Source organism: Carya illinoinensis, chromosome 4 (genome assembly GCF_018687715.1).
Source record: "Carya illinoinensis cultivar Pawnee chromosome 4, C.illinoinensisPawnee_v1, whole genome shotgun sequence".
NCBI classification, from domain to species: Eukaryota; Viridiplantae; Streptophyta; class Magnoliopsida; order Fagales; family Juglandaceae; genus Carya; species Carya illinoinensis.
Window position 1 is genome coordinate 15,314,574 of NC_056755.1, and position 23,849 is coordinate 15,338,422.

Sequence of the window (23,849 nt, forward strand, 5' to 3'; positions counted from 1 at the left end):
CGGGCCAATTGGGGAGGTGAATTTTTGGAACGCGTCAATCTTCTCCAGCCCCACACTTTGACCCAAACAAAGCAAACCAAAAAATATTCCTCAGGTGGGCCCCAACTGTCCCGTGGACCACACAAAGCAATCTGACCGACCTGATTTACCTCCTTTTATTTAGTAATATGTGTCTAATATACATTTTTTTTTTTGACACTATATATTTCTGAACTCACTATATTCACCTGATATTGTTAAAAAGAATTTAAAAGAATTATTTAATTTTAAAAATAATAAACATAAAAATTAGAATGTAATTTGTATTGTGGAATGGACAAAATTAAAAAGAAACGAAGTTCGTGGAATTTAAGGAAAGCAGGAACGAATACACGGACGTCGAGGCATGGCCGTAAAAGCGATGGCATTCTCTCTCCCATCACAAACCAATATTACAACATTCAACACAACACCAGCACCACACTAACAACTACTACTACTCCTTGGTCTTCTTCCAAGGTCTCAACCCCCTCTTTTATTGCCGAGTCCATTGCACCGTTTCATTCAAAGACTTTGTATATCTCTCTCTCTCTCTCTCTCTCTCTCATTTTCTTGGATTTATGGCCAAAGGAAGTGGACTTTCTGTTGATTCAGATCCAATTGGGTTCTTTTGCCACCAGCCAATGGTAATCAACTCGTTCCCTGAAGACAATCCTGGCCGAGAACCCAAGTGGAAGCTGGGTGCCATGGATGCCGCTCTCACCAACTCAGCTCCCCCGACTATCCAATTCCCACTGAACCTTAACTGGTCTCGTCGCCAAGATTCTCCTTCATCGTCAGACAACAAACGCACTGTTATCGACGAGGTGGACTTCTTTGCCGAGAAACACGGCCGCGACAACAAAGCTGCCTCTACCGATACCGACAGAAAAGACTCGGACGGTCCGGCCGCGTTAGAGTTTAACGTAAACGTACGGGATCGATCCATATTATGTTTTCTCAATGAGTTTTATCATATTATATTGGTTTTCCGATCTGATAATCTGATTGAATAGATGTTTCTTTTTTATACATATATAGACTGGTTTGAATCTTCTTACTACCAACACTAGTAGCGACCAATCCATGGTGGACGATGGCCTATCACCGAACGTGGAAGCTAAAAGAGCTAAGAGTGAGGTAAGGGAACGAAAATCTTGCTCAATTCTGTCATGGGCTCGTATGTTTTAGAATTTATGTTTTCCTGAATTTGTTGCTGATGATTTTGTATCACTATGTTGTGTTTCAGTTGGCTGTTCTTCAAACTGAGTTTAAGCGAATGAAGACCGAGAATCAGCGTCTAAAAGCGATGGTTGATCAGGTTTCTACCAATTATAATACTCTACGGATGCATTTCGTTACTCTTATGAAGGCTCAGACATCCAAAAACCCTGAAGAAAGTGGTATATTGGTGGATGGAAAAGTAGATGGCAAAAATAATGGATCATTAATAGTGCCAAGGCAGTTCATGGATCTTCGGCCGGAGACTAATGGAGATGCTAATAATAAGAAGATGTTGTCTACATTAATGGAAGGAAGAAGCCAGGACCAGTCAAGATCGCCAGGTAAAACGGCAGAAGTCATGGCGTCGGAGTTTATAATGAGTAAAAGTGGGAATCTGAACGAGGAGCTTGCGTTTCATCAGGACAAAAAGGACGAAGATGGTGGTAAAACTGGGAGAGGAGATCATAGCCCAGATCAAGCTTCACAAGAATGGAGTCCTTCTAATAAGGTTCCTAGATTCAATCCTCCAAAAGATGTTCATGATCAAACGGAGGCCGCCACGATGAGGAAGGCGCGGGTATCGGTTAGAGCTCGATCAGAGGCTCCTATGGTAGGTGATAAAGAATGAATTTATGGTCATAAAGTGGTTTACTAGATCTTAATTCTTGCAGTTTATTGATTGGAAATTTGTTGATGTTAGATCACTGATGGCTGCCAATGGCGGAAGTATGGACAGAAGATGGCTAAGGGAAACCCATGTCCTCGAGCTTACTATCGCTGCACCATGGCTAATGGTTGCCCAGTCCGTAAACAAGTATGTTCGCTTCTCTTTTATAAGAGTACTACTACTTAAAAACATGTTGAGGGTGCATTACTGCTGAATTATACACTTACCTGCTAAATTTAGCACTAGTTTTTTGGGGCTAACTAAGCTTTTGATCAAACCCTTTTTTCCATTTTAGGGAAGTAAGCTGCAGCTAGGCACCTTTTTCCATGTTTTAAATTAGACTCGACGTTCGAGTTAAGAAAATTGGGAAAGAATCGAAATAATTTCAACCTGTTATTTTTCCATGTCTTAAACAGGTACAGAGATGTGCAGAAGATCGGACGATCATTGTAACGACATATGAAGGCAATCATAGCCATCCCTTACCCCCGAACGCCATGGCAATGGCATCGACAACTTCATCAGCAGCACAAATGCTGCTGTCGGGCTCTATGTCTAGTGCTGATGGAATAATGAACTCAAATATTCTCACTAGGACACTGCTGCCATGCTCCTCTAGCATGGCCACCATCTCAGCCTCAGCCCCATTTCCCACTGTTACATTAGACTTAACTCAATCCCCCAACCCATTACATGAATTCCAAAGGCCACCAAGCCAATTCCAAATCCCATTCCCAAACCCAGCCCAGAGCATTTCCGATGCCCAGACCACATTGCTGCCTCAGATATTTAGTCAAGCACTTCACAATCAATCAAGATTCTCTGGTCTTCAAATGTCCGGCCAAGATATGGACCCTTCTCAGTTGGGTCACCTTCAGCCACACGCATTGGAATTAATGAACCAGGTGGGGCAGCAGAACTCGCTTTCTGATTCTCTCAGTGCAGCCACTGCTGCCATTGCCGCGGACCCGAACTTCACTGCAGCTCTTGTAGCAGCCATCACTTCGATTATTGGTGCTAGTTCTCGAACGAAAGACAATAGTAACAACAATGCCAACTTGACAAGCACTACCAGCAGCAATGCCAACTTAACTTCTACTAGCAACAGCAATGGCAACAATAATATCAGCAATTCAAGTTTCCAAGGCAATTGAGGCGAGGCTACTTTCTTTCGGTTTTCTTTTACTGGGAAGAATTCTTTTATTGGGAAGAATTCTTTAATGACATTGGGTTGAAAGCAGTGAGATTATACGTGTTCATTTCTGTTCTAATGTTTTTCTTTATAATTAGGTCTTGCCGGGTATTGAGCATAGATTTCATATTCTTTGTTATTTGAATACTATGTTCCAAATTGTATGTCGATACAAGTGAAAAAAATAGAATGGAAAATTAAAATATCAATAGAAGAAAGCTGTATGCGTAGACAGCGTAGTTTCCTTGTTCTGCACGGATCCAGAAACCAAAGGAAGGGACGAAGGGTGTTTTGTCTTCCATCTTTTATTTTTGTCAATGTATGTTAATTAATTATTTTGTTTCTAAAGCTAGCTAGGACAGAAACAAAGCCAAGAGGAAAAGAACAAGGGAAAAGATAAAAGGAAGAGAACAATGGAGTTCATTCCTTCTTGGAGTTACGTGCATCATATATATGGCACTCGCCGAAAGGAAAAAAACGTATCACTTGGCATTCAATAGATCTCAGAAAAATGAAAAAAGAAATAGGACCAGTCTATAGAAGAGGTCAAGAAAACCGTCTGAATGAGGTTAGTAAAGATGATTTGTTTGACACGTTAAGAATATAGAAAGTAATGTTTGCGTGTGTGAGAGAGAGAGAGAAAAAGAGAGAGAGCGACTTTCTCGCTTAGTATCATATTTGATCTTGTCTTTAGGCATTTTGTTCCACTTGACAGTGGTTAACTAGATACATTTGTTTCCATTCATTCATGATGCTTTCGTTTTTCCTTTCTTTTCCGACGTATACGTAAATTCCTTGTATATCGGCCAATTACTTCCTTGTTTATCGGCCAATCATACATAAAATAATGAGAAAACTTGTAGTGCAGCTAGCGTATTTGTCTACCGATCGAGCCAAGAAGAAAGAAGAAGAAAAATGGACATGTCCATATATTATAACGTATTATATATATTATCAATAATATTTACAGTTTTGCATGCATGCAGCTTATAATTAAAAGAAGTGATCCAAATTACGAGCCCTAGCTAGCTAGCTACGGACTGCACTGCATATATATATATATATATATACACGTACGCTTATAAATTTGCATGTTCCATGCATGCAACAATATTTATATATATATCGATATTCATTTTTCTAAGTCTATAAGCTGATAGAAGTTTCAGATCATCATCATCTGGTTAAACTTTTCTCGTATTCATGCGCTGCAGGTAAGATAATCAGTCGTGATGATCTGAGAGTAGAAAACCGCAAAGTTTTTAACAGAAATCAAACTAAGAGATGCGAATTAATAAGGAAAAATATATATATAAATATATATATTTATATATATAAAGATAATGAGAAGTTAGTACTCGTAGTAGTACGTACTGAAGACCCAAGATCATATTAATTAATGGAGGTAAATGCCAAGGCCAAAAACTTCAATATTATTAATTAGTTGACATGATCATTGATCATGAAGTTTGCCCGGCCAGGTGTACCAGGATTCCGGCCTGCTGCTGCTCAGGTAGAATGGGCCGGGATTTCCTCTTTTGGATGATCATTATTATAAAGTGGGAAAGCCGGCCAGCATTGTTAGAACTTAGAAAAATGTCCTCCGATCCAGAAAAATGTCCTCCTAACTATAGTAGCCATTAGGGCTGAGCATAAATCCGAAAATCCGACTCCGACTCCGACTTCGCTCCAGCTCCGCTCCGACTCCGACAAGTAGGAGTCGGAGTCGGAGTTTTTTCCCACTGAAAAGTCGGAGTCGGAGTCGGAGTCGGAGGTGGAGGCGTTCCGACTCCGCTCCGATCCGACTCCGACTCCGACACACCGAATCCGACTCCGACTCATCCTCCGACTCCGACTTCCCATCCGACTCCGACTCCGATTTCCACTCCGACTCCGACTCCGATATTATGCATATTTTATAAAAATATGTGTTTTTAATATATTAACATGTAATAAATAATAATGTATAAACATTATAATGAATAATATAAGTTAATATAGTTACTATAAGTTAATTTACATTACTAATTTATTATAAGTTACTATAAGTTAATATAGTTACACTATAAGTTACTATACCTTATATAGTTAATTTACATTACTAATTTACTATAAGTTACTATATAAGTTACTATATAAGTTACTATAGCTTATTTTATATTTTACATTACTGGTTTACTATAAGTTAATATATAATATATAGTTATATATATACTATATATATTAAGGGCTTATATAGTATATAGTTACTATACTATGTATTTTTTATGCATTAATCATATATATTTAATGCATTATATAACTATACCTTATATAGTTAATTGACATTACTAATTTACTATAAGTATATAATAATATAGTTACTATATAAGTTACTATACCTTATTTAGTTAATTTACATTACTAATTTACTATAAGTTAATATATAAGTTACTATAGCTTATTTTATATTTTACAATTTACATTACTAGTTTACTATAAGTTAATATATAATATATAGTTATATTATATATAATTATAGATTATATATATACTATATATATATTAAGGGCTTATATAATATATAGTTACTATACTATTTATTTTTTATACATTAATCATATATATTTACATATTTTATATAACTATACTTATATAATATATATATAGTTATACTTATATACTATAATATATATAGTTATATATTAACTTACTAATTAACTATACTTATATACTATAATATATATAGTTATATATTAACTTACTAATTAACTATACTTATATAATATAATATATATAGTTATATATTAACTTACTAATTAACTAATATATATAGTTATATATTAACTTACTAATTAACTATACTTATATAATATATATATATAGTTATACTTATATACTATAATATATATAGTTATATATTAACTTACTAATTAACTATACTTATATAATATAATATATAGTTATACTTATATACTATAATATATATAGTTATATATTAACTTACTAATTAACTATACTTATATATATTTGATTTAGGGTTTAGAAAAAAAAAAAAAAAAAAGGCTGAAAATACCAAAACAGAGCCCAAACGGCGTCGTTGGACTCTGTTTTGGTCACAGACTCACAAAAACAGGGTTCATTACTCCAAAACGGTACCGTTTTTGAGGTAAACGGTGTCGTTTACTTCAGGCCAAACAAGATAATTACCCCCTGAGTCCGATCCCTCACTCTCGTCTCTCTGTGTAAGATTTGCTTTAGGGTTTACTATTTTACAGTTTACTCTCGTCTCTCAGTCTCAGCTTTGCTCAGCCCCCACGATTCGGCCACGAAACGGCGCCAAGATCTCAGCCGCAGCCCAGCCCCAGCTTCCGACGCGTCGTTGCTTCTCCGGTATCTCCTCTCTCTCTCTAACAGAAATCGTTCGATTCGTTCTTGGGTTTGAACTTTGAAAGTTTGAAATCTGTAGACTGTTTTAGTTGTTTTGAATCTTTGATTTCTCTTTTATATGTTATGGTTTTGGTTTTGATTTGTTTTGTGATTTTTTTGAAGCTTTCAGGTGCCCCAGTCGGCACTCGGCAGTCCTCGTCGGTCGTCGCCCCGAGTCCCCACGTCGTCGCAGATCTGGGTCATCGCACGGTGCCCACTGCCACGGTCTCACCGACTCCGCTCCGACAAGTCGGAGCCGGAGCCGGAGCGGAGCATATACCCTTCGGAGCCGGAGTCGGAGGTCGGACAAAGTCGGAGTCGGAGTCGGACAACCCAGATACCGACTCCGATCTGTCGGTGCTCAGCCCTAGTAGCCATAGCCAGCAAAAACCCAGAAAAATAAAGGTAACTTTGTTCAGTTTTCATTAATATTGCACCTATATATATATCTGTTGCTTAAGCTTTTTTCTTTTTTCTTAAAATTTAAATTTGTGGATATTCACTAATTTATTCTTATTTTTTATTTTGTCCCACTATGCTTTAGGGTTGCAATGCTTTGTGCAAGAGTACGCCCATAGCCCATAAGGACAGAAAAATATGTTTTCAGAACAAAAATAAATCATATATATAAACTGTAACTTTCTTCCGAGAAAACAGGCGAAGACCCATGAGCCTAATTATGGGCCTGAAGTTTAAGAATAGAAGGTTCGGCCCAGAACCCAGCTTCCAGTCCCAGATAGATCTTTGACCGTTGTAGACATACCCGTAGAGGTAGGGGATCGAACGGCCAGGATTCAAGGCCGCCATTACTTTTTTTCGAAAGTGGACTGGTAGTTAGGGCCTAGAATATGTCCGTTCTCCGAATATTTATTTACGACTGACGATGGCAACCAACCAACCACCTCCGCGTCATCATTTTGAAGCCACCGAAACTGTACTGCCATATTAACCGTTGGATCTATAAACCGTCGAAGTCAAATCAACGCTGAAACGCCAGAGTGCACTACTCCTGAAGCAGACAAATTCCCCCCTCACATTTTCTTCAATACCTCCGATATGGTTTCCTAGAGTCCACTTCATTCCTCTCCGTTCGTGGCAATTTCAGGTGTGTTTCCATTATTCTTTCTTCCTTCCTTCCTTTTCTTTCAACGATTTTTTTCGGTTAAAATTTTCTGTTACTTGATCTCATAGTTGCTGTTAGATTCCGATATTCTAGTTGAATTTGGTACTTTTCTAGCGTTTTGATTGATTCGCGGCTCCATGAGCTCAGTTTGGTTGCTGATATAATACAGGAACAAAACAAAGGAAAATTTGTAGGGTTTTCTTTTGGTTGATCCTATTTACTAGTGGGTTAATGGTCCTGTGACTGTCAGCTTTTCTGCCCCGGCCCCCTTTGACATCCAAATCAGATTCTACAATCAAGACCAAGACTGTATCTCAGTGGTTTTGTGATTTACTGTAATTATTTGCTTGGATTCTGAGAATCTGGTGTAAGAGTTATATTTCAAAAACTTATCAAAAAAAAAAGAAAAAAAGAAAAAAGAAAAAAGAAAAAAAAAGAGTTATATTTCAAAAAACCGGTCCACTCTTATTTGAGGGAGAGAGAGAGAGAGAGAGAGAGAGATTTGGCTTCATGGATTTTTCTTTATTAGCTACATGGTTTTAGTGATTGATCGTATTTAATCTCATTATCTCAGAATTGGTGTAAGTTTTGGGTTGCCTTTGTCAACTGATCTCTAAGAAAATATGTGCATTAATTATTTTGCAGTTTCCAAGATGAAAACCAGATCTAGAATCACTCTGGCTGCTCTTCTTCTCTTGTTCCTTCTGTCCCCAACGGTGTTCTCCACGCCCAATGATCGGTTGATCCGAGTTGGACTTAAAAAGAAGAAATTGGACGACAGCAACCGGCTTGCTGGACAAATTGACTCTACGGAAAGGGTAACAGTTCGAGCTCCTGTCAGAAAATATTATCTCCATGGTAACTCTGAGGACACCAGTATTGTCGCACTAAAGAACTACATGGATGCTCAGTATTTTGGTGAGATTGGAATTGGTACTCCTTCTCAAAAGTTCACTGTGATATTTGACACTGGAAGTTCTAATCTTTGGGTGCCCTCTTCGAAGTGTTATTTCTCAGTAAGCATCTTTAATATTTTCTCAATGGATTTTCATTGCGATTGGTTGGGAAGGACCAAAGTTGATACTTTTGTGTTTTGGTCCAGGTTGCTTGCTTTTTTCACTCAAAGTATAAGTCCAGCCAATCAAGCACCTACCAAAAGAATGGTATTATCCATTTCCTTGGTTCAAAGTCTATTTTGCCTGCTTTCACACCTCATTTTCGTCCTTGTTTATATTTGGATTGCTTAAGGAGATTGGAATCTCGATTTCCTGAGATTGGATTAAAATGGTGCAGGAAGTCTGAAAGAGGGCTAATCAAGGCAATTACTTGTTGAAACAAATTTGAAACGCTAATTTTAATGAGTTTGCTCTTGTTTGTCATTGACAAATGTTCTTCATATGTTGTGATGAACCACAGCTGTGCATGGTGATGTCTATCAGGACACTTTACCATTGCAATGAAGTTTACTCCACCAATGTGGAAATTTATGTTGCATGAATAGTCCATGCATATAAAAACTCTAGTTAGGTTTATTTCCACCAGTGGGCAGACAAATGTGGGACGGAAATGAGAGACACAGATAGCTGAGAGAACCCATCAATCAGTATCGTTGGGATATGAATTATAACGTAATTGCTAAACCTTTTGTGGCTACACTTTCTATTTTCTAACTTACTTATAGTCAATATAAGACTGGTACTCTTTGTTTGCTACTATAAATAAATATGTGTTAGGATAATTCATGTTTCATTTTCTTTATTTTTCTTTATATTCTAATAATCTGTTTGCAGGGAAATCTGCTGAGATCCATTATGGAACTGGAGCAATTTCAGGTTTCTTTAGCCAGGACCATGTCAAACTTGGGGATCTTATTGTTACGAATCAGGTAGTTTTGATAAAAATTCTCATTTTGGTTGTCTTCAGTTCAGCATTGTAGTTGGGGTTTATATACTAATGCTATTGCATATTAGGATTTTATCGAGGCAACCAGAGAGCCTAGCATCACGTTCTTGGCAGCCAAGTTTGATGGTATACTTGGACTTGGATTTCAAGAGATCTCAGTTGGTAATGCTCTCCCTGTCTGGTAAGTGAAGGCATCTCAGCTGGCTACTAGACTATGAATCACGTGATTATACTTGAAATCTACATGGTAAAAGTGTGCTTAGCTGACCAGATTAATCAGTTTGGTTAATGATAATCTTCTCTCAGGTATTGAATTGCTATCTTATTGTTTTTGCTTACTGGTTCAGAATGATTAACATTTTTCCACTGTGTTTGCTATTATGATAGGTATAATATGGTCAATCAAGGTCTTATAAAAGAACCAGTTTTCTCATTTTGGTTAAACCGCAACATTGAAGGGGAAGAAGGGGGTGAAATTGTGTTTGGTGGAGTTGATTCTGATCATTACAATGGTGAGCACACCTATGTTCCTGTGACCCAGAAAGGCTATTGGCAGGTTAGCCTACCCAAATTCCCACCATCATTGTCACAGTTGTCCATGCTCCATTCATCATATATTTTTTATGTTTAATTTCAAGTTATTGGTTTCTCTTATTGGCAGTTTGATTTGGACGATGTACTAGTTGATGGCGAAACAACTGGTAATTATATTGAGCTTTTATTTCTGCCCTTGATTTATTGATTCTTACTTGTTAATGATGTGAATCAAATCCACTTCTTATTGTTTTTAAATTAAGCACATCATTTTTCAGGATTTTGTGGTGATGGTTGTTCAGCAATTGCCGATTCCGGAACCTCTTTGTTGGCTGGCCCAACTGTATGTATTTTGGGCAGATATACATCCATTTCTTATTTCTCCATTAGGAGTTCTGCACCATGTTGAGGAGTAAAATGATATATGTTTCTGCCAAGACTTCACATGTGTATATGTAGTTACTTTTGGTAGATGGTTATTTAGGGCTTCTGCCCTAGTTTCAATTCCATAATGGTATAATATATCACAAGGCCACGTTTAAAATAAAATTGCAGTTTTTTTTTTTTTTTTTATTGCTAATGAAAGATTTCCCAAGTTTTAAGACAGTATCTCCTTTTTCCTTGGCAAATCTAGGCCCTTTCATCTTCACTGTGATTGTGTTTTTTAATACCCATTAAAATCTAGCAACTTTTGATGCATATCATGTTATAATATCTCATTCACAGACTGTCATTACACAAATCAATCATGCAATTGGAGCTTCTGGGGTTGTAAGCCAAGAATGCAAGGCAGTGATTGCGCAATATGGGAAAACCATTCTGGACATGCTGGTAGCTGAGGTATGTATTTATTCTTTTTGTAAAAAAATCTTATGAATCTTATAGCATGTTATCATTCTCCCATTCTAGAATGGAATGTGTGGTGCTATTTTCCTATTCCCCCACAACGAACTGACTTCTTACCTGTGGCTTTTTATAGACACAACCCAAAAAAATCTGCTCCCAGATTGGTTTCTGTACTTTTTCTGGGACTCACAGCATTAGGTCAGAGTTAATTTATTTTCTAAATTTTTATGAATTAATTTATTTTCTTGTTGTTATAACTTCTAATAAATGGCAGGATGATATTAGCAGCATTTTCTATGATAGTCAACCCGCTATTACTTATATTGTCATAGTCAAATTATTTCTACCATGTCTGTGCAGTATGGGCATTGAGAGTGTGGTTGATGGGAACAAAAACAAGGCATCTGGTGGGGTGCATGACGCCATGTGTACTGCTTGTGAGATGGCAGTGGTTTGGATGGCAAATCAGCTAAAACGGAATCAGACAGAAGATCAGATATTGAATTATGTCAATGAGGTAAACTAGCCTTTTTGTTTACACTTTGGAATAAATGGCCTTGCAGCAAGCTTATGCCTGTAATTGCACTTGCAGCTTTGTGACCGACTTCCCAGTCCAAATGGAGAATCAGCAGTTCAATGTAGCAGTCTATCGTCCTTGCCTTCTGTTTCATTCACCATTGGTGGTAAAGCATTTGATCTTGCACCAGATCAGGTAGGTGTCATGCAGATTTTTAAATGTTTTTGGTTGCTGAAGTCATATAATTTTCCTTAAAGTTCAGTTTGATGAAGCTACTGTTAGTTGTACTCTAATGCTTTTGTCACTTTTTATTCTGCCATCAAGCTTCTTTAAATTCAATTTGGAAAGATATAATCTTATATACTTGGTGATATGTATGTGATGGTCCCCATCAATGTAGGTTGTGAGAATGAGCTAACTAAAAATAAAAGTAAAATAAAATTTGTGCCAGTTGTAATCCCACTACCTGGATTACCCAAGATTGTTTTTCTTCGCCCATTGCTAATGTTTCCTCTGTTTTTTTGTTTTTTGTGTCGGGACGGTGGTGCCATGAATCAGTATATTCTTAAAGTGGGAGAGGGAGTTTCTGCTCAATGCATTAGTGGATTTATTGCTTTGGATGTGGCCCCACCCCGTGGACCTCTCTGGTATACTTCTTTCTATTGTATTAGCATCCTTTTAATATTTTCTCCCTCTCTTGATGTAATAGGAGCAAGTATAGATTATCGAGCCCAATGGTGAAGGTTGATGAAAGGGGTGAGGGTAGGGATTGCCCCTCCAGATGGGCATCGTGACTTTGCACCCCCTGCCTCTATGAGAGCAAGATTTCCTTCATCTTGACAATAAATTTTCTTCTTTTTTTCCCCCCACATTCACCAAAGATTATTTCAATTAAATGAGATTAGGTTCCAAGCATATAAAGATTACAAAAAGAGAACGAGACTACCTTCCAAGAATAACAAGTTGATAACTAGTTCAGTACAGTGTTAGCATCTAAAAAAAGTATAAGAGAACGAGACTACCTTCCAAGAATAACAAGTTGACAACTAGTTCAGTACAGTGTTAGCATCTAAAAAAAGTATAGTAACTATTCATTTCATTATTATCTGATGACTGATCACATTGCTAGCAAAAAAAAAAAAACGAAAAAACGAAAAAAAGAAAAATCACATTGCTGTACCACATGCCAAACGCCCTTCATTAATGCGTTTGTTCCACTTTTACCCATTGAATTTTCTTTTCACTATGTTAAGAATCCTACTTATAAAAATGTGAGCAAGGAAAGAGACAAAGGGAACCTCCCATCCTTTGATAAAAAGCAAAAGAGTTGTGGATCATTATGTGAAATATCACAATAACATTAAATAAGTCTTTCAAAAATTTTTGGTCTGTTTTCTGATTTACTTCTAGTAGAATTGTATTTCTCACTTTTGCTCTATGTTTATATTAAATAATTTTGCTTTGAAATAAAATAGTTTCTCAGTTGGTTAAAATGTTGTAAATTGGATGATTGTATAATTTCTTATGAGAAGATTGAACTGTTTATTATTAGTGTCTACAATTTCTAATCATGAGATACTAAATTATCTCTTCTTTTCACTGTGATGCTTCGCACCAAAATTAAAATTGAAAAAGTATTGATCAGTTGTTTTATTATAGTGAAAAAAGTTTTTTTGTTATTCGTATCAAAACTAAATTAAACTAAAAAAATGAGGTCATATTTGATTGAAAATCAAGCCATTGGCATAACAAAAGAATGATAATTTAATTTCTCTATTATTTTACCAAGCAATTAAATTCTATTTTGGAATTATTATATTGTATTGTTTATGAAATAAACACTTTTAAAATTACAATTTACTTTGTTAGACTACCTTTTAATTTCGCCCTGAACATGGTTTTGAAACACCACCACTAAAATGTAGCTCGTTCACATAAATGGTAAATCACTCAACACTAGCTCCCATAAGTAGATTATTTGCAAGAATCTTTATTGATACAGCAAATACACCACTGATGCTGAAGTTGGCCATATCAGCTCATATAAAAAAGTTTTGGTATTTTGACTGTTTTTATGAAAATAATGGGTCTGGTCCCACACTCAGTGGTGTGTTGTTACACACTGAGCTTGTAAATAGCATAACTTAATTCATCACTTACTTTCTGCTAATAATCTGCCTCTTTATACGATGAGCTCATTGATTCACTATGTTGCTTACGGTGGAATGCAGGATTCTGGGAGACATTTTCATTGGCCGCTATCACACAGTGTTTGATCATGGGAATCTTCGAGTTGGATTTGCTGAAGCAGCTTAAATCACTACTACATCTATGTTTCTCTTTTGCCGCTTGAGTGCAACATACTCGTGAAAAAAACTTTGCACTGTTGTGATGTTATGATCATGTTATGATACAACTTGTCTAATCGATCGACCATGGCGTTAAACTTGTTTTATCTGTAAATATATGGAGACAATGTGCTTTTTATTGTACACTAGTAAAGTAAGGCACGTTATGAAGTTATTAAACTCTTGTTACCAATATCTGAAACCCACTTTACCACTTTAATTCCTTCGACATTTGACAGGTGGGTTCTTAGATCAGCATTTGCCAACAGAAATCAGAGCACAAATGGTGGCACATATGGTATGGTTATGATGTTAGCTAATGAATGATACATCTGAGATTTAAGCCTGACAAATAATTTAGCAACAAACGAATTATACAAAAGTAATCTCATAAATTGATATGGCTTAATGTGATTCATTAGACTGTAAAGTTATTTCATTGACAAATACTCTAACGTATCACAAGAAGTTACGTCACTTTATAGGATTTTTTTTGTATAATCTCTTTGTGGCTATAACAATTTTTTTTAAGCCTAGATAGCAAATTCTCAACTTTTTATGTTATTAGTTCTGTTTGGGAAATCGACTAACTAGTTTGGAATATAGAGTTGTCAACTTCTCAAACTATCATACTTGTTAGTTATTTGATATAGAAGGATGTTATATACCATCATTTCAATTATCATCTTGTTCTGATGTATCAAATGATTGAAAAATAAATAAAAGATAATAAATAATTTTCTGATCATTTGGTGTCACGTTGAGGATGATGTGTGGATAATGATTAAATGGAATAATGGATGATAAGTAGCATTTATTTTAACTAACTTGTCTTGTTTTTGTTTTTTTTGGAACATCTCTTAACATAATAAGATGTTATCGAAATATATAATTATAGTTTTTCTATAAGCTGCTCCATTTAATTTGAAATCTCTAGGAGCTGGCTCAAGTTGTAAAGGCCTTAGGTTTAAGGATATGCTGGGATCCAGCTCTAAGTTTTAAATCTCATTGAATGCAAATAATCTTTAGGGGCAATCGAATTGAGAGATTTTTTTTTGAATTAATCGAGATATACTTGCAGAAAATTTCTTACCGAGGTTCTATGTACCCTTCAAAATTAATCAGGACACTCTCTTAAATATCTAGTGCCAATAAAAAAAAATATATATAATTTGAAAAGAAATAAACACAACATTAAAAATACTTATGAAGTTTACATAATAGATTGATACGGACACTTTGGAAACAATTCTATGGAGTTGCTTTGGTGTCAAACTTCCCAACCTCCTGTGTGCCAAAATATATCCAAACATAAGTGCCATACTTATTGGTACCGAAATGACAGAGAGTATGGCAATGATTGGCAATTATGTGTCCAACATCTCTTTCTTTGCTCTAAGTTCTAGAAGTGGCCGGTAATTGGTGAGTATGCTACACGTGTTGACTTGTGACACAAAGAACCAAAAAAAGGTATCTGAATCCCCAAACGACAGCACTTTGTTTTGTATAACGGCACGTCAAAGCAAACTCAAAAACTTAGATCTATATGCATTAAATCGTGAGGTGGACAACCTTATCATAGCATAGCACATCAAAGCAAATCAACATTTTAAAGTGTTTTTACTAATACAAGGCTCACCTTCGTATGTGGATGAAAGATTATATTCTCTTTGAAATATTTTCCTTAATTAAGAGATGAGAAATAATATTTATAATTTTAAAATCGGTAAATCTTGCTTTGTTTTTTAAATGACTAAATTTAAGATTTATATGAAAAAATTATTTTTTTAATAATAAATCTTAATTCTTTTAAAAACAAGTGTACGAAATATACACACCCCACTTACCGTATTCGAGAAAAATATACAATTTACAACACAGGTGAAATTCTTTTGAAAATAAAAAATAAAAATATTTTTGAGTTGATGAATTAAAGTACACGTTGCCTCTCCCATATTAACACAAATTTCACATTCATGCATTCACACGCATATAAAATGTGGTCTTTTAGTTTCACAACACAAACGTGTTGCCCGGCGGTTAGTTCAAAATATGGGATGGATCATGGATGGACCCTACTCTCTACTTCCCACAATAGACATATAAAAAAGAAAGTAAAGGCTAAAGTCACTATATTTTTTATACGTATATATATATATATATATATATATATATATATAAACACATAATTAAATAATACCCAAAACTTGCGTACGAGAAAAGGCTCTTCATCATGATTCCTATTTCCCACTCTTCAAAGATACGCACGCTTTTTATTTACCACTCTTACGTGGTCCAACCAACTTAGATAAATTTTTTGTTCAGACTCATACCCTTGTTTATTTTTAAAAATAAGATAAAATAAAATGAGTTAAAATTAAAATAAAAAATTGAATAAAATATTATGAGAATATATTATTTTAATATTATTTTTGTATTAAAATTTAAAAAAATTAAATTATTTATTTTATTTTATATAAAAATTTTAAAAAATTATAATGATTAAATAAAATGAGATGAGAGGAGGTAAGATATTTTATGAACATAACTATTTTAAAAAGTCTTCGATTGGCTGACCTTTATATTTACGTCATGTGTCAGGCAATCAAGTATTGTCCCGTGACATCAAGTTAGTTTTCTAACGGCATCCAATTAATTGCAAGTTTATTAAAATTTAGATATTATTTTTATAAAAATTAAAAACCGAGACTTCAAATTACAAGAAAAAAAAAAGTAAAAATTCAGATACTAATTTTACAATTAATCTTTATATTTAACAAAATTTAAATTTTCCTTTTAATTTTTTCTTACAAATCAATTAATTGATCATGTTAAGGTGTATATCCTAAGCCAGCTTCCATGTAAAAGTAGTTTGAAAGATATCATGTGCATAGTGAGAAAACACATGAGTGGAGATAGCTAGGTGGCTAGTTGGGTTTTTATTCCAAATGAGAGGTTGGTTGTTGTTGGGTTTTTGATCTATAATCAACTAACATCTCCCAACCCACCTGCTTAAACAGCAATGTAATTTTGAAACCAACCCAGCTGCATGCATACTTACTTTATAGAAGAATGTAGTATTTTTAGATATTTTGGTGATTTTTCTTAGTTCTGATTATATAGACTTAACTATTCTGAAAAGTTTTTGAGATGAAAGGATTAGAAATGATATTCATAAGTTGGAAAATAGCACATGTTTTTTTAAAATTATCATATATTTCCCTTCATTCTTCTTGAATGGAGGCATCCTTTAAGTACACATGCGAAAATAAATAAACAAAAAAAAAAAAAAAAAAACGTGAATGTATAACCATATATCATCATTTAACTAAATAAAATATTATTTTATTAATTATGATCGACTTGTCATAATTTGAAGCAAAAGATGGTGTGAAAGCAAAAATAAGGTCAATAAAATTAAAAACGTGGGGGGTTCAATAGAAAGAATACAATAGGCATTTTAAGACATCTCGGAAGGAAATAAAACCATACTCATCTCCTCCTTGCTGGGTAATTGTGTCTTGGAGTTATATATTCTATTCCCACGTTTATATTTGATACTTCTCATTGACCCACGTTTATATTTTTTAAAAAATAAAAGTTGACTTTGTTATTAAAATTTTCATGTTCTCATTTATTGATGAGTTATGTTACGTATAATCATTTTTATATATTTTTTTATATATTTTATTGATATAATTGATCAAAATTATTATTTTATATTAAAAAATAATATAATCAATTACATTAATAAAATATATAAGAAATAGATAAAAGTACATGCACATTGAATTTTTGTTTATTGACTTTTAGTATTTTTCGCGATCCAAAAAAGACTTCAATTTTGGTACGTACTAATATTCAACTATTTTCACCAAAATAATTAAAAAATGTTAAGGAAAAAAAAGAAAGATACCAACTCTCAACCAATTCGGTGGTTCAAAGCCTTTAGAATCCCAAAAAGCTTTGATTATTCAAGAGTCAAAACAGTCTCGAACAAAACAGAGAATCCCAATACGGATGTATTATCCATCTCTCCAACCTCTCCCATCATCCCACGCACCAACTTTATGTCCCATTTCCAGGCTCTTTACCTGATATTCTTAACACCTGCCAACGTGCCCTTCCAAGACATTGCCGACGAGACAGGCACGCGGGCTGCACCAGGCCGCCACTTCCACCCATATTTTGACACCTCGTTGCCGTAGACACACGACTAAGGAAGTGTCAAAGTCCCCCTTTGGATAGTCACAGACATAGAGAGAGAGATGACCGACCAATAAAAATAACCGTCAAAATTTCCCATACTTTTTACAATTAGAGTCCTTGTATGTATGTGTATGTGTATGTGTATGTGTATGTGTATGTATATATATATACACATATACGTGCATCGGCAGATTCGATAGAAACAGCAAAGCCTCGAGCCATCTCATATCAGCTCTCCAATATGAATTGGACCAGAGGAAAGGCCATCGGCCATGGCTCATCCGCCACCGTCTCCCTAGCCACCCCTCACCTTTCCGGGAGCGTTTTTGCCGTGAAGTCGGCGGAGCTATTCCAATCTGAGTTCTTGCAAAGAGAGCAACAAATTCTCTCCTCTTTGAGCGATCCTCATATAGTCAGCTACAAGGGTTGTGATGTTAGCATGGAGAACAACATGCTCATGTACAACCTCTTCATGGAGTATGTCCCTGGAGGCACGCTTACCGATGTAATTCGCACCTGTGGAGGTCGGCTTCAAGAATCGGTGATCGGATGTTACACGCAGCAGATTTTACAAGGGCTGGAGTACTTGCATTCGCAGGGTTTTGTGCATTGTGACATCAAAGGCACGAACATTTTGATTAGTGAAGAAAATGGTGCCAAAATTGCTGACTTTGGATGTGCTAAGTGGGTTGATGAGAAAGTTGAGAAGGACATGAAAATGCCGAAGATTGGCGGCACGCCTATGTTTATGGCGCCGGAGGTGATGCGTGGAGAGGAGCAGGGGTTCCCTTGTGACATTTGGGCACTTGGGTGCACAGTTATTGAAATGGCTACAGGCGGTGCACCGTGGCCTAATGTGTCTGACCCAGTATCGGCCTTGTTCCATATTGCATATTCCGGTGAATTGCCTGAGTTTCCAAGTTTTCTATCCGAGCAAGCAAAGGATTTCTTGGATAAGTGCCTGAGGAGAAGTCCAAAGGAGCGGTGGACAGCTAGTCAACTTCTTAAGCATCCATTTCTTGTGGAATTCAATTCCAGTGCAAAGATAATTCAAGAATCCAATTCAAGTTCGCCTACAACTATTCTTGATCAAGGCTTTTGGAACTCGCTGGAAGACTCAGAATTAAATCTAGACAGTCTAATTGAGGAAAACCCGGGTGCTGATAGGATCAGACGGTTGTCGTTGCTTTCAGAGGTACCTGATTGGACATGGGATGAAAAATGGATCACAATAAGGGGGAATAATGGTGAGGAAATCAATATGATTATGGATGATTCTGAAGGTGAAGCTGATGATATAATGTGTTGCAGTGGGTCAGCAACAGCTTCCATTAGTAAAGTATTGGTAGAACTGAAAAGCACAGTCGGTAGTGAGGGGTTGATTAGTTTTTCAGATAGCAATGTAAATAGCAGTAGTGGAAATTTAATTAGTTTCTTTCAATGTGCGAAAAGTAGTGTAGCTTTGAGCCATTTCAGTTTTGAGAGGGACAAAGAAAAGTTGTTTCTTCCTTCAATTCCAAGTTTTTAAGTACATAAAAATCCATCTCTTTTTCTCTCTGTCTCTCTCTCCCTCTCTCACACACAGTTTTAGATCTTTGAACAGGAAGTTCCAACTTCCAAGTGTAAACACTAACAAAAATTGTATGATTTTCTGGAAGTCAGTCTGTCCGCGTTTGGACTTTCTCAATTCCCACACTTTTATACTGCACATGTTGCATTTTCTATTCTTCCTTTAATTGCCTCACCCTATCCTCTGTTTCAGTTTACCCCACAATGGTGTACTTTGGGGATGGTTCCAACTAACCCATATAAATCCCTACGGGCTGCACCCACCCTTAACTTCACTTTGTTAGGTAATGGCAATGTGGAATTAATTTTCACAGCTCTAGAGGTATCCTATTAAGATATAAATTAAATAATAAAATCTATCTATTTTTATTAGTTTAGAGTTTTGGAAGAAGTGGTCATTTCACATGATATAATGTAAGTCTTGAATTTGAATCTTGATTCTATACTCTTTCACATTTAATTAAATATTTCATGTGTTGAGCCTACTCACAATGGATAGTCTGGCCTATGCGTGAGGTGAGTGTTAAGATATAAATTAAATAAAAAAAAACCTACATCTTCAAATCAAAGCCTTTTAAGCTTTTTAGACAAGTAGGTTTAACTCCCTGCAATATGTAATTTCTACACCACGGATAGTTTAAAAAACTTCATCGTTTTGGGTAATTATGCAAAGGTAAATTCAGGGAAATCTGCCTCGCACACGTACGGTATTTTATTGCTTAACGTCTTGATCAGTTCCCCGGCTAAACAAATAGGAATGGAAGTTCTACCCGAGTTGAGATATTTGGAAGGTTCTTTTATAGCCTGATGAAAAGGAGGTTTTGAAGTACCAGAATCTTTCAACTCATACATAATTTTCTCTGAAATCTTTTCTCTTCTCAGTGCTGTTCTTAGAAGAATGTTCTCATGCTTCTCATTAGCAAATAGATAACAGAGTTAACCATAAATCTTTCTACCAACAGTCGGTAACTTTGGACCAAAGTGAGCACACCAGAGGATAAGCACGGCCAGACTAAATGCCATGCATGGTAATTACATAGATTGTGTCATGTAATGCATTGGTATCTTGGCCTATGGTATAGCTGCTATAGCATAAATATTATAGAGTGGACAGCATAGATTCAAATCTTAAAACTTGGACGTGGAAATAAAACAATCCCCCCTCCCTTCCCCATATATCTCAGAAACATTATGGGTCTAGACTCTAAAGAACGACCTGGCCCAGGTCAAGTTATGCTTCAAGCAAACAAAAGGAATAGTCCCAATGTATGTTATTGATCATGGGCTCCAGATTGAGTACTGTGGAGTAATTGTCATCCACCGGGTATTGCAAATCCCCCATTTCGCCTTTAAAGAATAAGAAAAAACTGTCGATGGTAAGTCAGTAAAGTTTGAGAGTACTACAAGCAAAGCAGTTTCATTGATTGCAAATGCCGTGATTAATTAGCAGCATGGATCAAGATTTCCTAAAATCTTTATCCGAATTTGAAGGATTCGAACAAAAAAGAGATAGACGCATCAAATGGATTCTACATAGCTTAACTTGAGAGACCTTCTACATAAATAAGTACTTCATGAGAGTTAAGTTTCAGCAAGTATATATATAAAATCATATTGAAAATGTGAATAAGATTGAATGCGAAGAAAGCTCCAGCCCTTGAAGCGACGAGGCATCTCAATGCATGGTTTCACAGACAAAAACAAGAACAAACATAGAAACCAATTATGACAACTAATACACAAACAAATTAAGGACGTTAAATCCGAGCCTCACGTCCCTGCCTTAACAGCATTATTTATATTTCTTGGCCGGCCTCTGCCAAGAACCAACAGCTCTAGCTCGATCATGTTTTCTTTCTGGTACTCCGACCCCAACATGTTCTACACTACTAGTAATGTTGCACCGGATGATCGCGTACTGGGTGGGAATTTCCAAGAAGTTTGTCTCAAAAGTGGCATAGCCCCTAGCAAACCGGAATTTCCCTGTCCCTGCGACCTCGGCAACCTCTCTAACAGGCTCAAACTGCTTGCTAATACCTTGTATTTGTAAGGAGCTTCCACTGTACTCCTCGTTTGTGAACACTAATGATATCATAACATGTGAATTCAAGCCGTCCAACCCGGTTGTCACGTACATGCCTTGCCCACGGCCAACTGCAGCTGAATTTGGGTCTGAGGTTTTAGTTGTCGGTGACATAGACGGTTCCGAATTGGGTGAATGTCCAAGCCTTACCGGCAACACCTGCAACTGGGATAACCGTGGCATTGGCAGCGCCGTGGGCTGAGATGTCTTGGAAGTAGAGGGACAGCTTGGTTTCTTTAAGTTCCGTAGCTTTGGCTAAATGTATGGCTGTGGCTAGAACCAAGATAAAGAGCAAACTGGTTAGTCCTTTGGGTAAAAGGTTTCGTGCCATGGATGGGTTTGGAGGAGGCAAATTAGGCAACCAAGAGCTGTGCTAGTACTTTGGACTGTGAGTTTGTATTTGGGAATGGTCTCTATTTATACGTAGGAGAGGGATAAATGTTTTGTTGGGTAGTCTACAAATTATTATTCTATTGTTCTCTTGTTCGATGGGAATTGTTTAAGAATTATGGCCATCTCTGGCCGGAGCTAGAAGCCAGAAGAGGGGATCAGGGAACCTTATTTTTCTAGTCAAGAAATGGTTCTGTATTTTGTTCTCTTGCTTTCTCATTAAAGAAACAAAAGGACATGCAATATAATTTTAAGTTTTTGTGAATACCCAATATCAAGCAACCTGTATATGTCATATGACATGTAATTGTCGAACCCAAAACATGAGAAGAAAAACCCTACAGATTTGGATAAAATTATACACCTATATATGCATGGCCCACACAAATTCAAGAATTCTAATCACTTCGTCCGAATTTCAATGGTCAAGATCTTCAACGAAAGTATAGTTTTGCGTGCTTCACGCCCCTCTAGTTGATTTAATGAAAATGAAGCGGTGATGTAGCCATTCATGGTGATAAGTATATACGGGCTGATGTTAACCATTCATAGTGATAATTTACTTTAGTAGAATCTCTTTGTGATTAAAGCATTTCTCAATTATATATAGAGCACCACCCTTTAGCCCAAGGATGAGAGGGCTTCGCTTGGTGGGAATTACAAACCTAATTGCCTCCGGCTAATATTAAAAACTAATATAGCCAACAAATGATATAAGTATTTGTTCCGATAAAATAGTATATATGGTCAATGAAAAGGGATAACTACTCATGAAATATGTCTCTCGATTATACAAATCAACTTATTCAAACACTACTCTAATACATGATCTAGTTGAAGAAGTCTTGAGATTAACATGAATTACAGGAATGAGTATTCCATCCGTGATTGAATTCTATATTTGAATTAGACGATCAAATACATAGAGGAAAACACAACATGTGGGATATATATGGAGACTATATACCATATTCGATGTCTCACATGAAACAACATTAAATGTTGTAAGATCCGCACACTTTATATATCACTTTTCCAAAATTTAAATCCAACCCAAAAACATAACCACTAAGAATGTCCTAAGAAATTACTCAGATCCAAAGTAGTCCGGGGGGGAGCACACGAAACTCATGTACAAGGCTTGGGTTGAGATAAAGGATCGTCCAAGTCTTTCCGGCACTAACTGCAATTAGGATATTGGCAGTGTCATTGGGGCCAGCTGAGATGTCTCTTACTACTGAAATAAATTGGTGACGATTGGTACAAAGTTTTGAGGGATCACTAAATAGGCAACCGAGAAATACTAGGCTACGAATAGAATCAGCTCAGTAGTTTTTGAATGATTGTTTGTTTTTCAGCTGTGGATATCGTTTGCAGTAGGACCAAAAATGGAGAAGTTTTGTACTGTTGCCTAGTAACAAATATTTCTGGGGAAAAAAGCTATTTTATAAGCCAGCATACATGTGTGTAAAAAATATATATATATATATATATGACACAATTGATGTAGAAGTATGTGACAATATCTAATATTAAAAAAGCTTCTCTATTTTGACTTTTTTTTTTTTTTTTTTTGTAAATAGATCCTAAAATAAGAAGTGGCCTCAATAGAGTTTGTGGATTTATTTCTCTTTCTCGCTTCATAAACCAAGCGAAACTTGCCTTGATCTTGACATAAAATGGATTGTGAACCCCTTAAAAACGTGTTTGGTTTCAAAACCCATCTTATCATAATTAATTATGGTTTCTACATGTAAAAGGCTTCAAAAATTAGATTCGTTCCTTGTATCCAAATTTATGCAACTGTCTTTCAAGGCCT

The 23,849-nt window shown here is 35.9% G+C and overlaps 3 protein-coding genes and 1 pseudogene across 5 annotated transcripts; 3 read left to right on the forward strand and 1 right to left on the reverse strand.

The window, feature by feature from the left end:
• The first annotated feature begins 367 nt into the window (after positions 1-367).
• On the forward strand, positions 368-3,400 carry LOC122306674 (probable WRKY transcription factor 31). The gene is made up of 5 exons (XM_043119137.1): positions 368-950; positions 1,060-1,158; positions 1,268-1,852; positions 1,943-2,056; positions 2,326-3,400. Exons 1-5 carry the CDS (start codon positions 600-602, stop codon positions 3,061-3,063), a joined length of 1,887 nt encoding a protein of 628 aa, XP_042975071.1. The 5' UTR covers positions 368-599; the 3' UTR covers positions 3,064-3,400.
• Positions 3,401-7,457: 4,057 nt separating this feature from the next.
• On the forward strand, positions 7,458-13,954 carry LOC122307517 (aspartic proteinase A1-like). 3 transcript variants are annotated; one of them, XM_043120436.1, is made up of 14 exons: positions 7,458-7,614; positions 8,278-8,648; positions 8,735-8,795; positions 9,423-9,517; positions 9,603-9,715; positions 9,922-10,090; positions 10,196-10,235; positions 10,347-10,411; positions 10,795-10,908; positions 11,048-11,112; positions 11,275-11,431; positions 11,507-11,626; positions 11,990-12,078; positions 13,663-13,954. In XM_043120436.1, exons 2-14 carry the CDS (start codon positions 8,286-8,288, stop codon positions 13,745-13,747), a joined length of 1,536 nt encoding a protein of 511 aa, XP_042976370.1. In that variant the 5' UTR covers positions 7,458-7,614; positions 8,278-8,285; the 3' UTR covers positions 13,748-13,954. The 3 variants fall into 3 exon arrangements, with proteins under 3 accessions (XP_042976370.1, XP_042976368.1, XP_042976367.1); XM_043120434.1 differs by lacking the exon at positions 7,458-7,614 and adding an exon at positions 8,151-8,184; XM_043120433.1 differs by lacking the exon at positions 7,458-7,614 and having other exon boundaries at positions 8,242-8,648.
• A 3,924-nt stretch (positions 13,955-17,878) lies between these two features.
• LOC122306914 (mitogen-activated protein kinase kinase kinase 18-like) lies at positions 17,879-19,545 on the forward strand. The gene has a single exon (XM_043119483.1). The coding sequence runs from the start codon at positions 18,110-18,112 to the stop codon at positions 19,514-19,516; it is 1,407 nt and encodes a 468-aa protein (XP_042975417.1). The 5' UTR covers positions 17,879-18,109; the 3' UTR covers positions 19,517-19,545.
• A 606-nt stretch (positions 19,546-20,151) lies between these two features.
• On the reverse strand, positions 20,152-22,556 carry LOC122306915 (annotated as a pseudogene).
• Between the last annotated feature and the right edge of the window lie 1,293 nt (positions 22,557-23,849).

Excerpts from the sequence above, each read along its gene's own strand:
- LOC122306674 (XM_043119137.1), top strand. The coding sequence starts at position 600 with ATGGCCAAAGGAAGTGGACTTTCTGTTGATTCAGATCCAATTGGGTTC. Across the intron at positions 1,853-1,942 it reads CTCGATCAGAGGCTCCTATG|ATCACTGATGGCTGCCAATG; the intron begins GTAGGTGATAAA and ends TGTTGATGTTAG. Across the intron at positions 2,057-2,325 it reads GTTGCCCAGTCCGTAAACAA|GTACAGAGATGTGCAGAAGA; the intron begins GTATGTTCGCTT and ends TGTCTTAAACAG.
- LOC122307517 (XM_043120433.1), top strand. The coding sequence starts at position 8,256 with ATGTGCATTAATTATTTTGCAGTTTCCAAGATGAAAACCAGATCTAGA. Across the intron at positions 10,236-10,346 it reads AGTTGATGGCGAAACAACTG|GATTTTGTGGTGATGGTTGT; the intron begins GTAATTATATTG and ends ATCATTTTTCAG. Across the intron at positions 10,412-10,794 it reads CTTTGTTGGCTGGCCCAACT|ACTGTCATTACACAAATCAA; the intron begins GTATGTATTTTG and ends TCTCATTCACAG.
- LOC122306914 (XM_043119483.1), top strand. The coding sequence starts at position 18,110 with ATGTATGTGTATGTGTATGTGTATGTGTATGTGTATGTATATATATAT.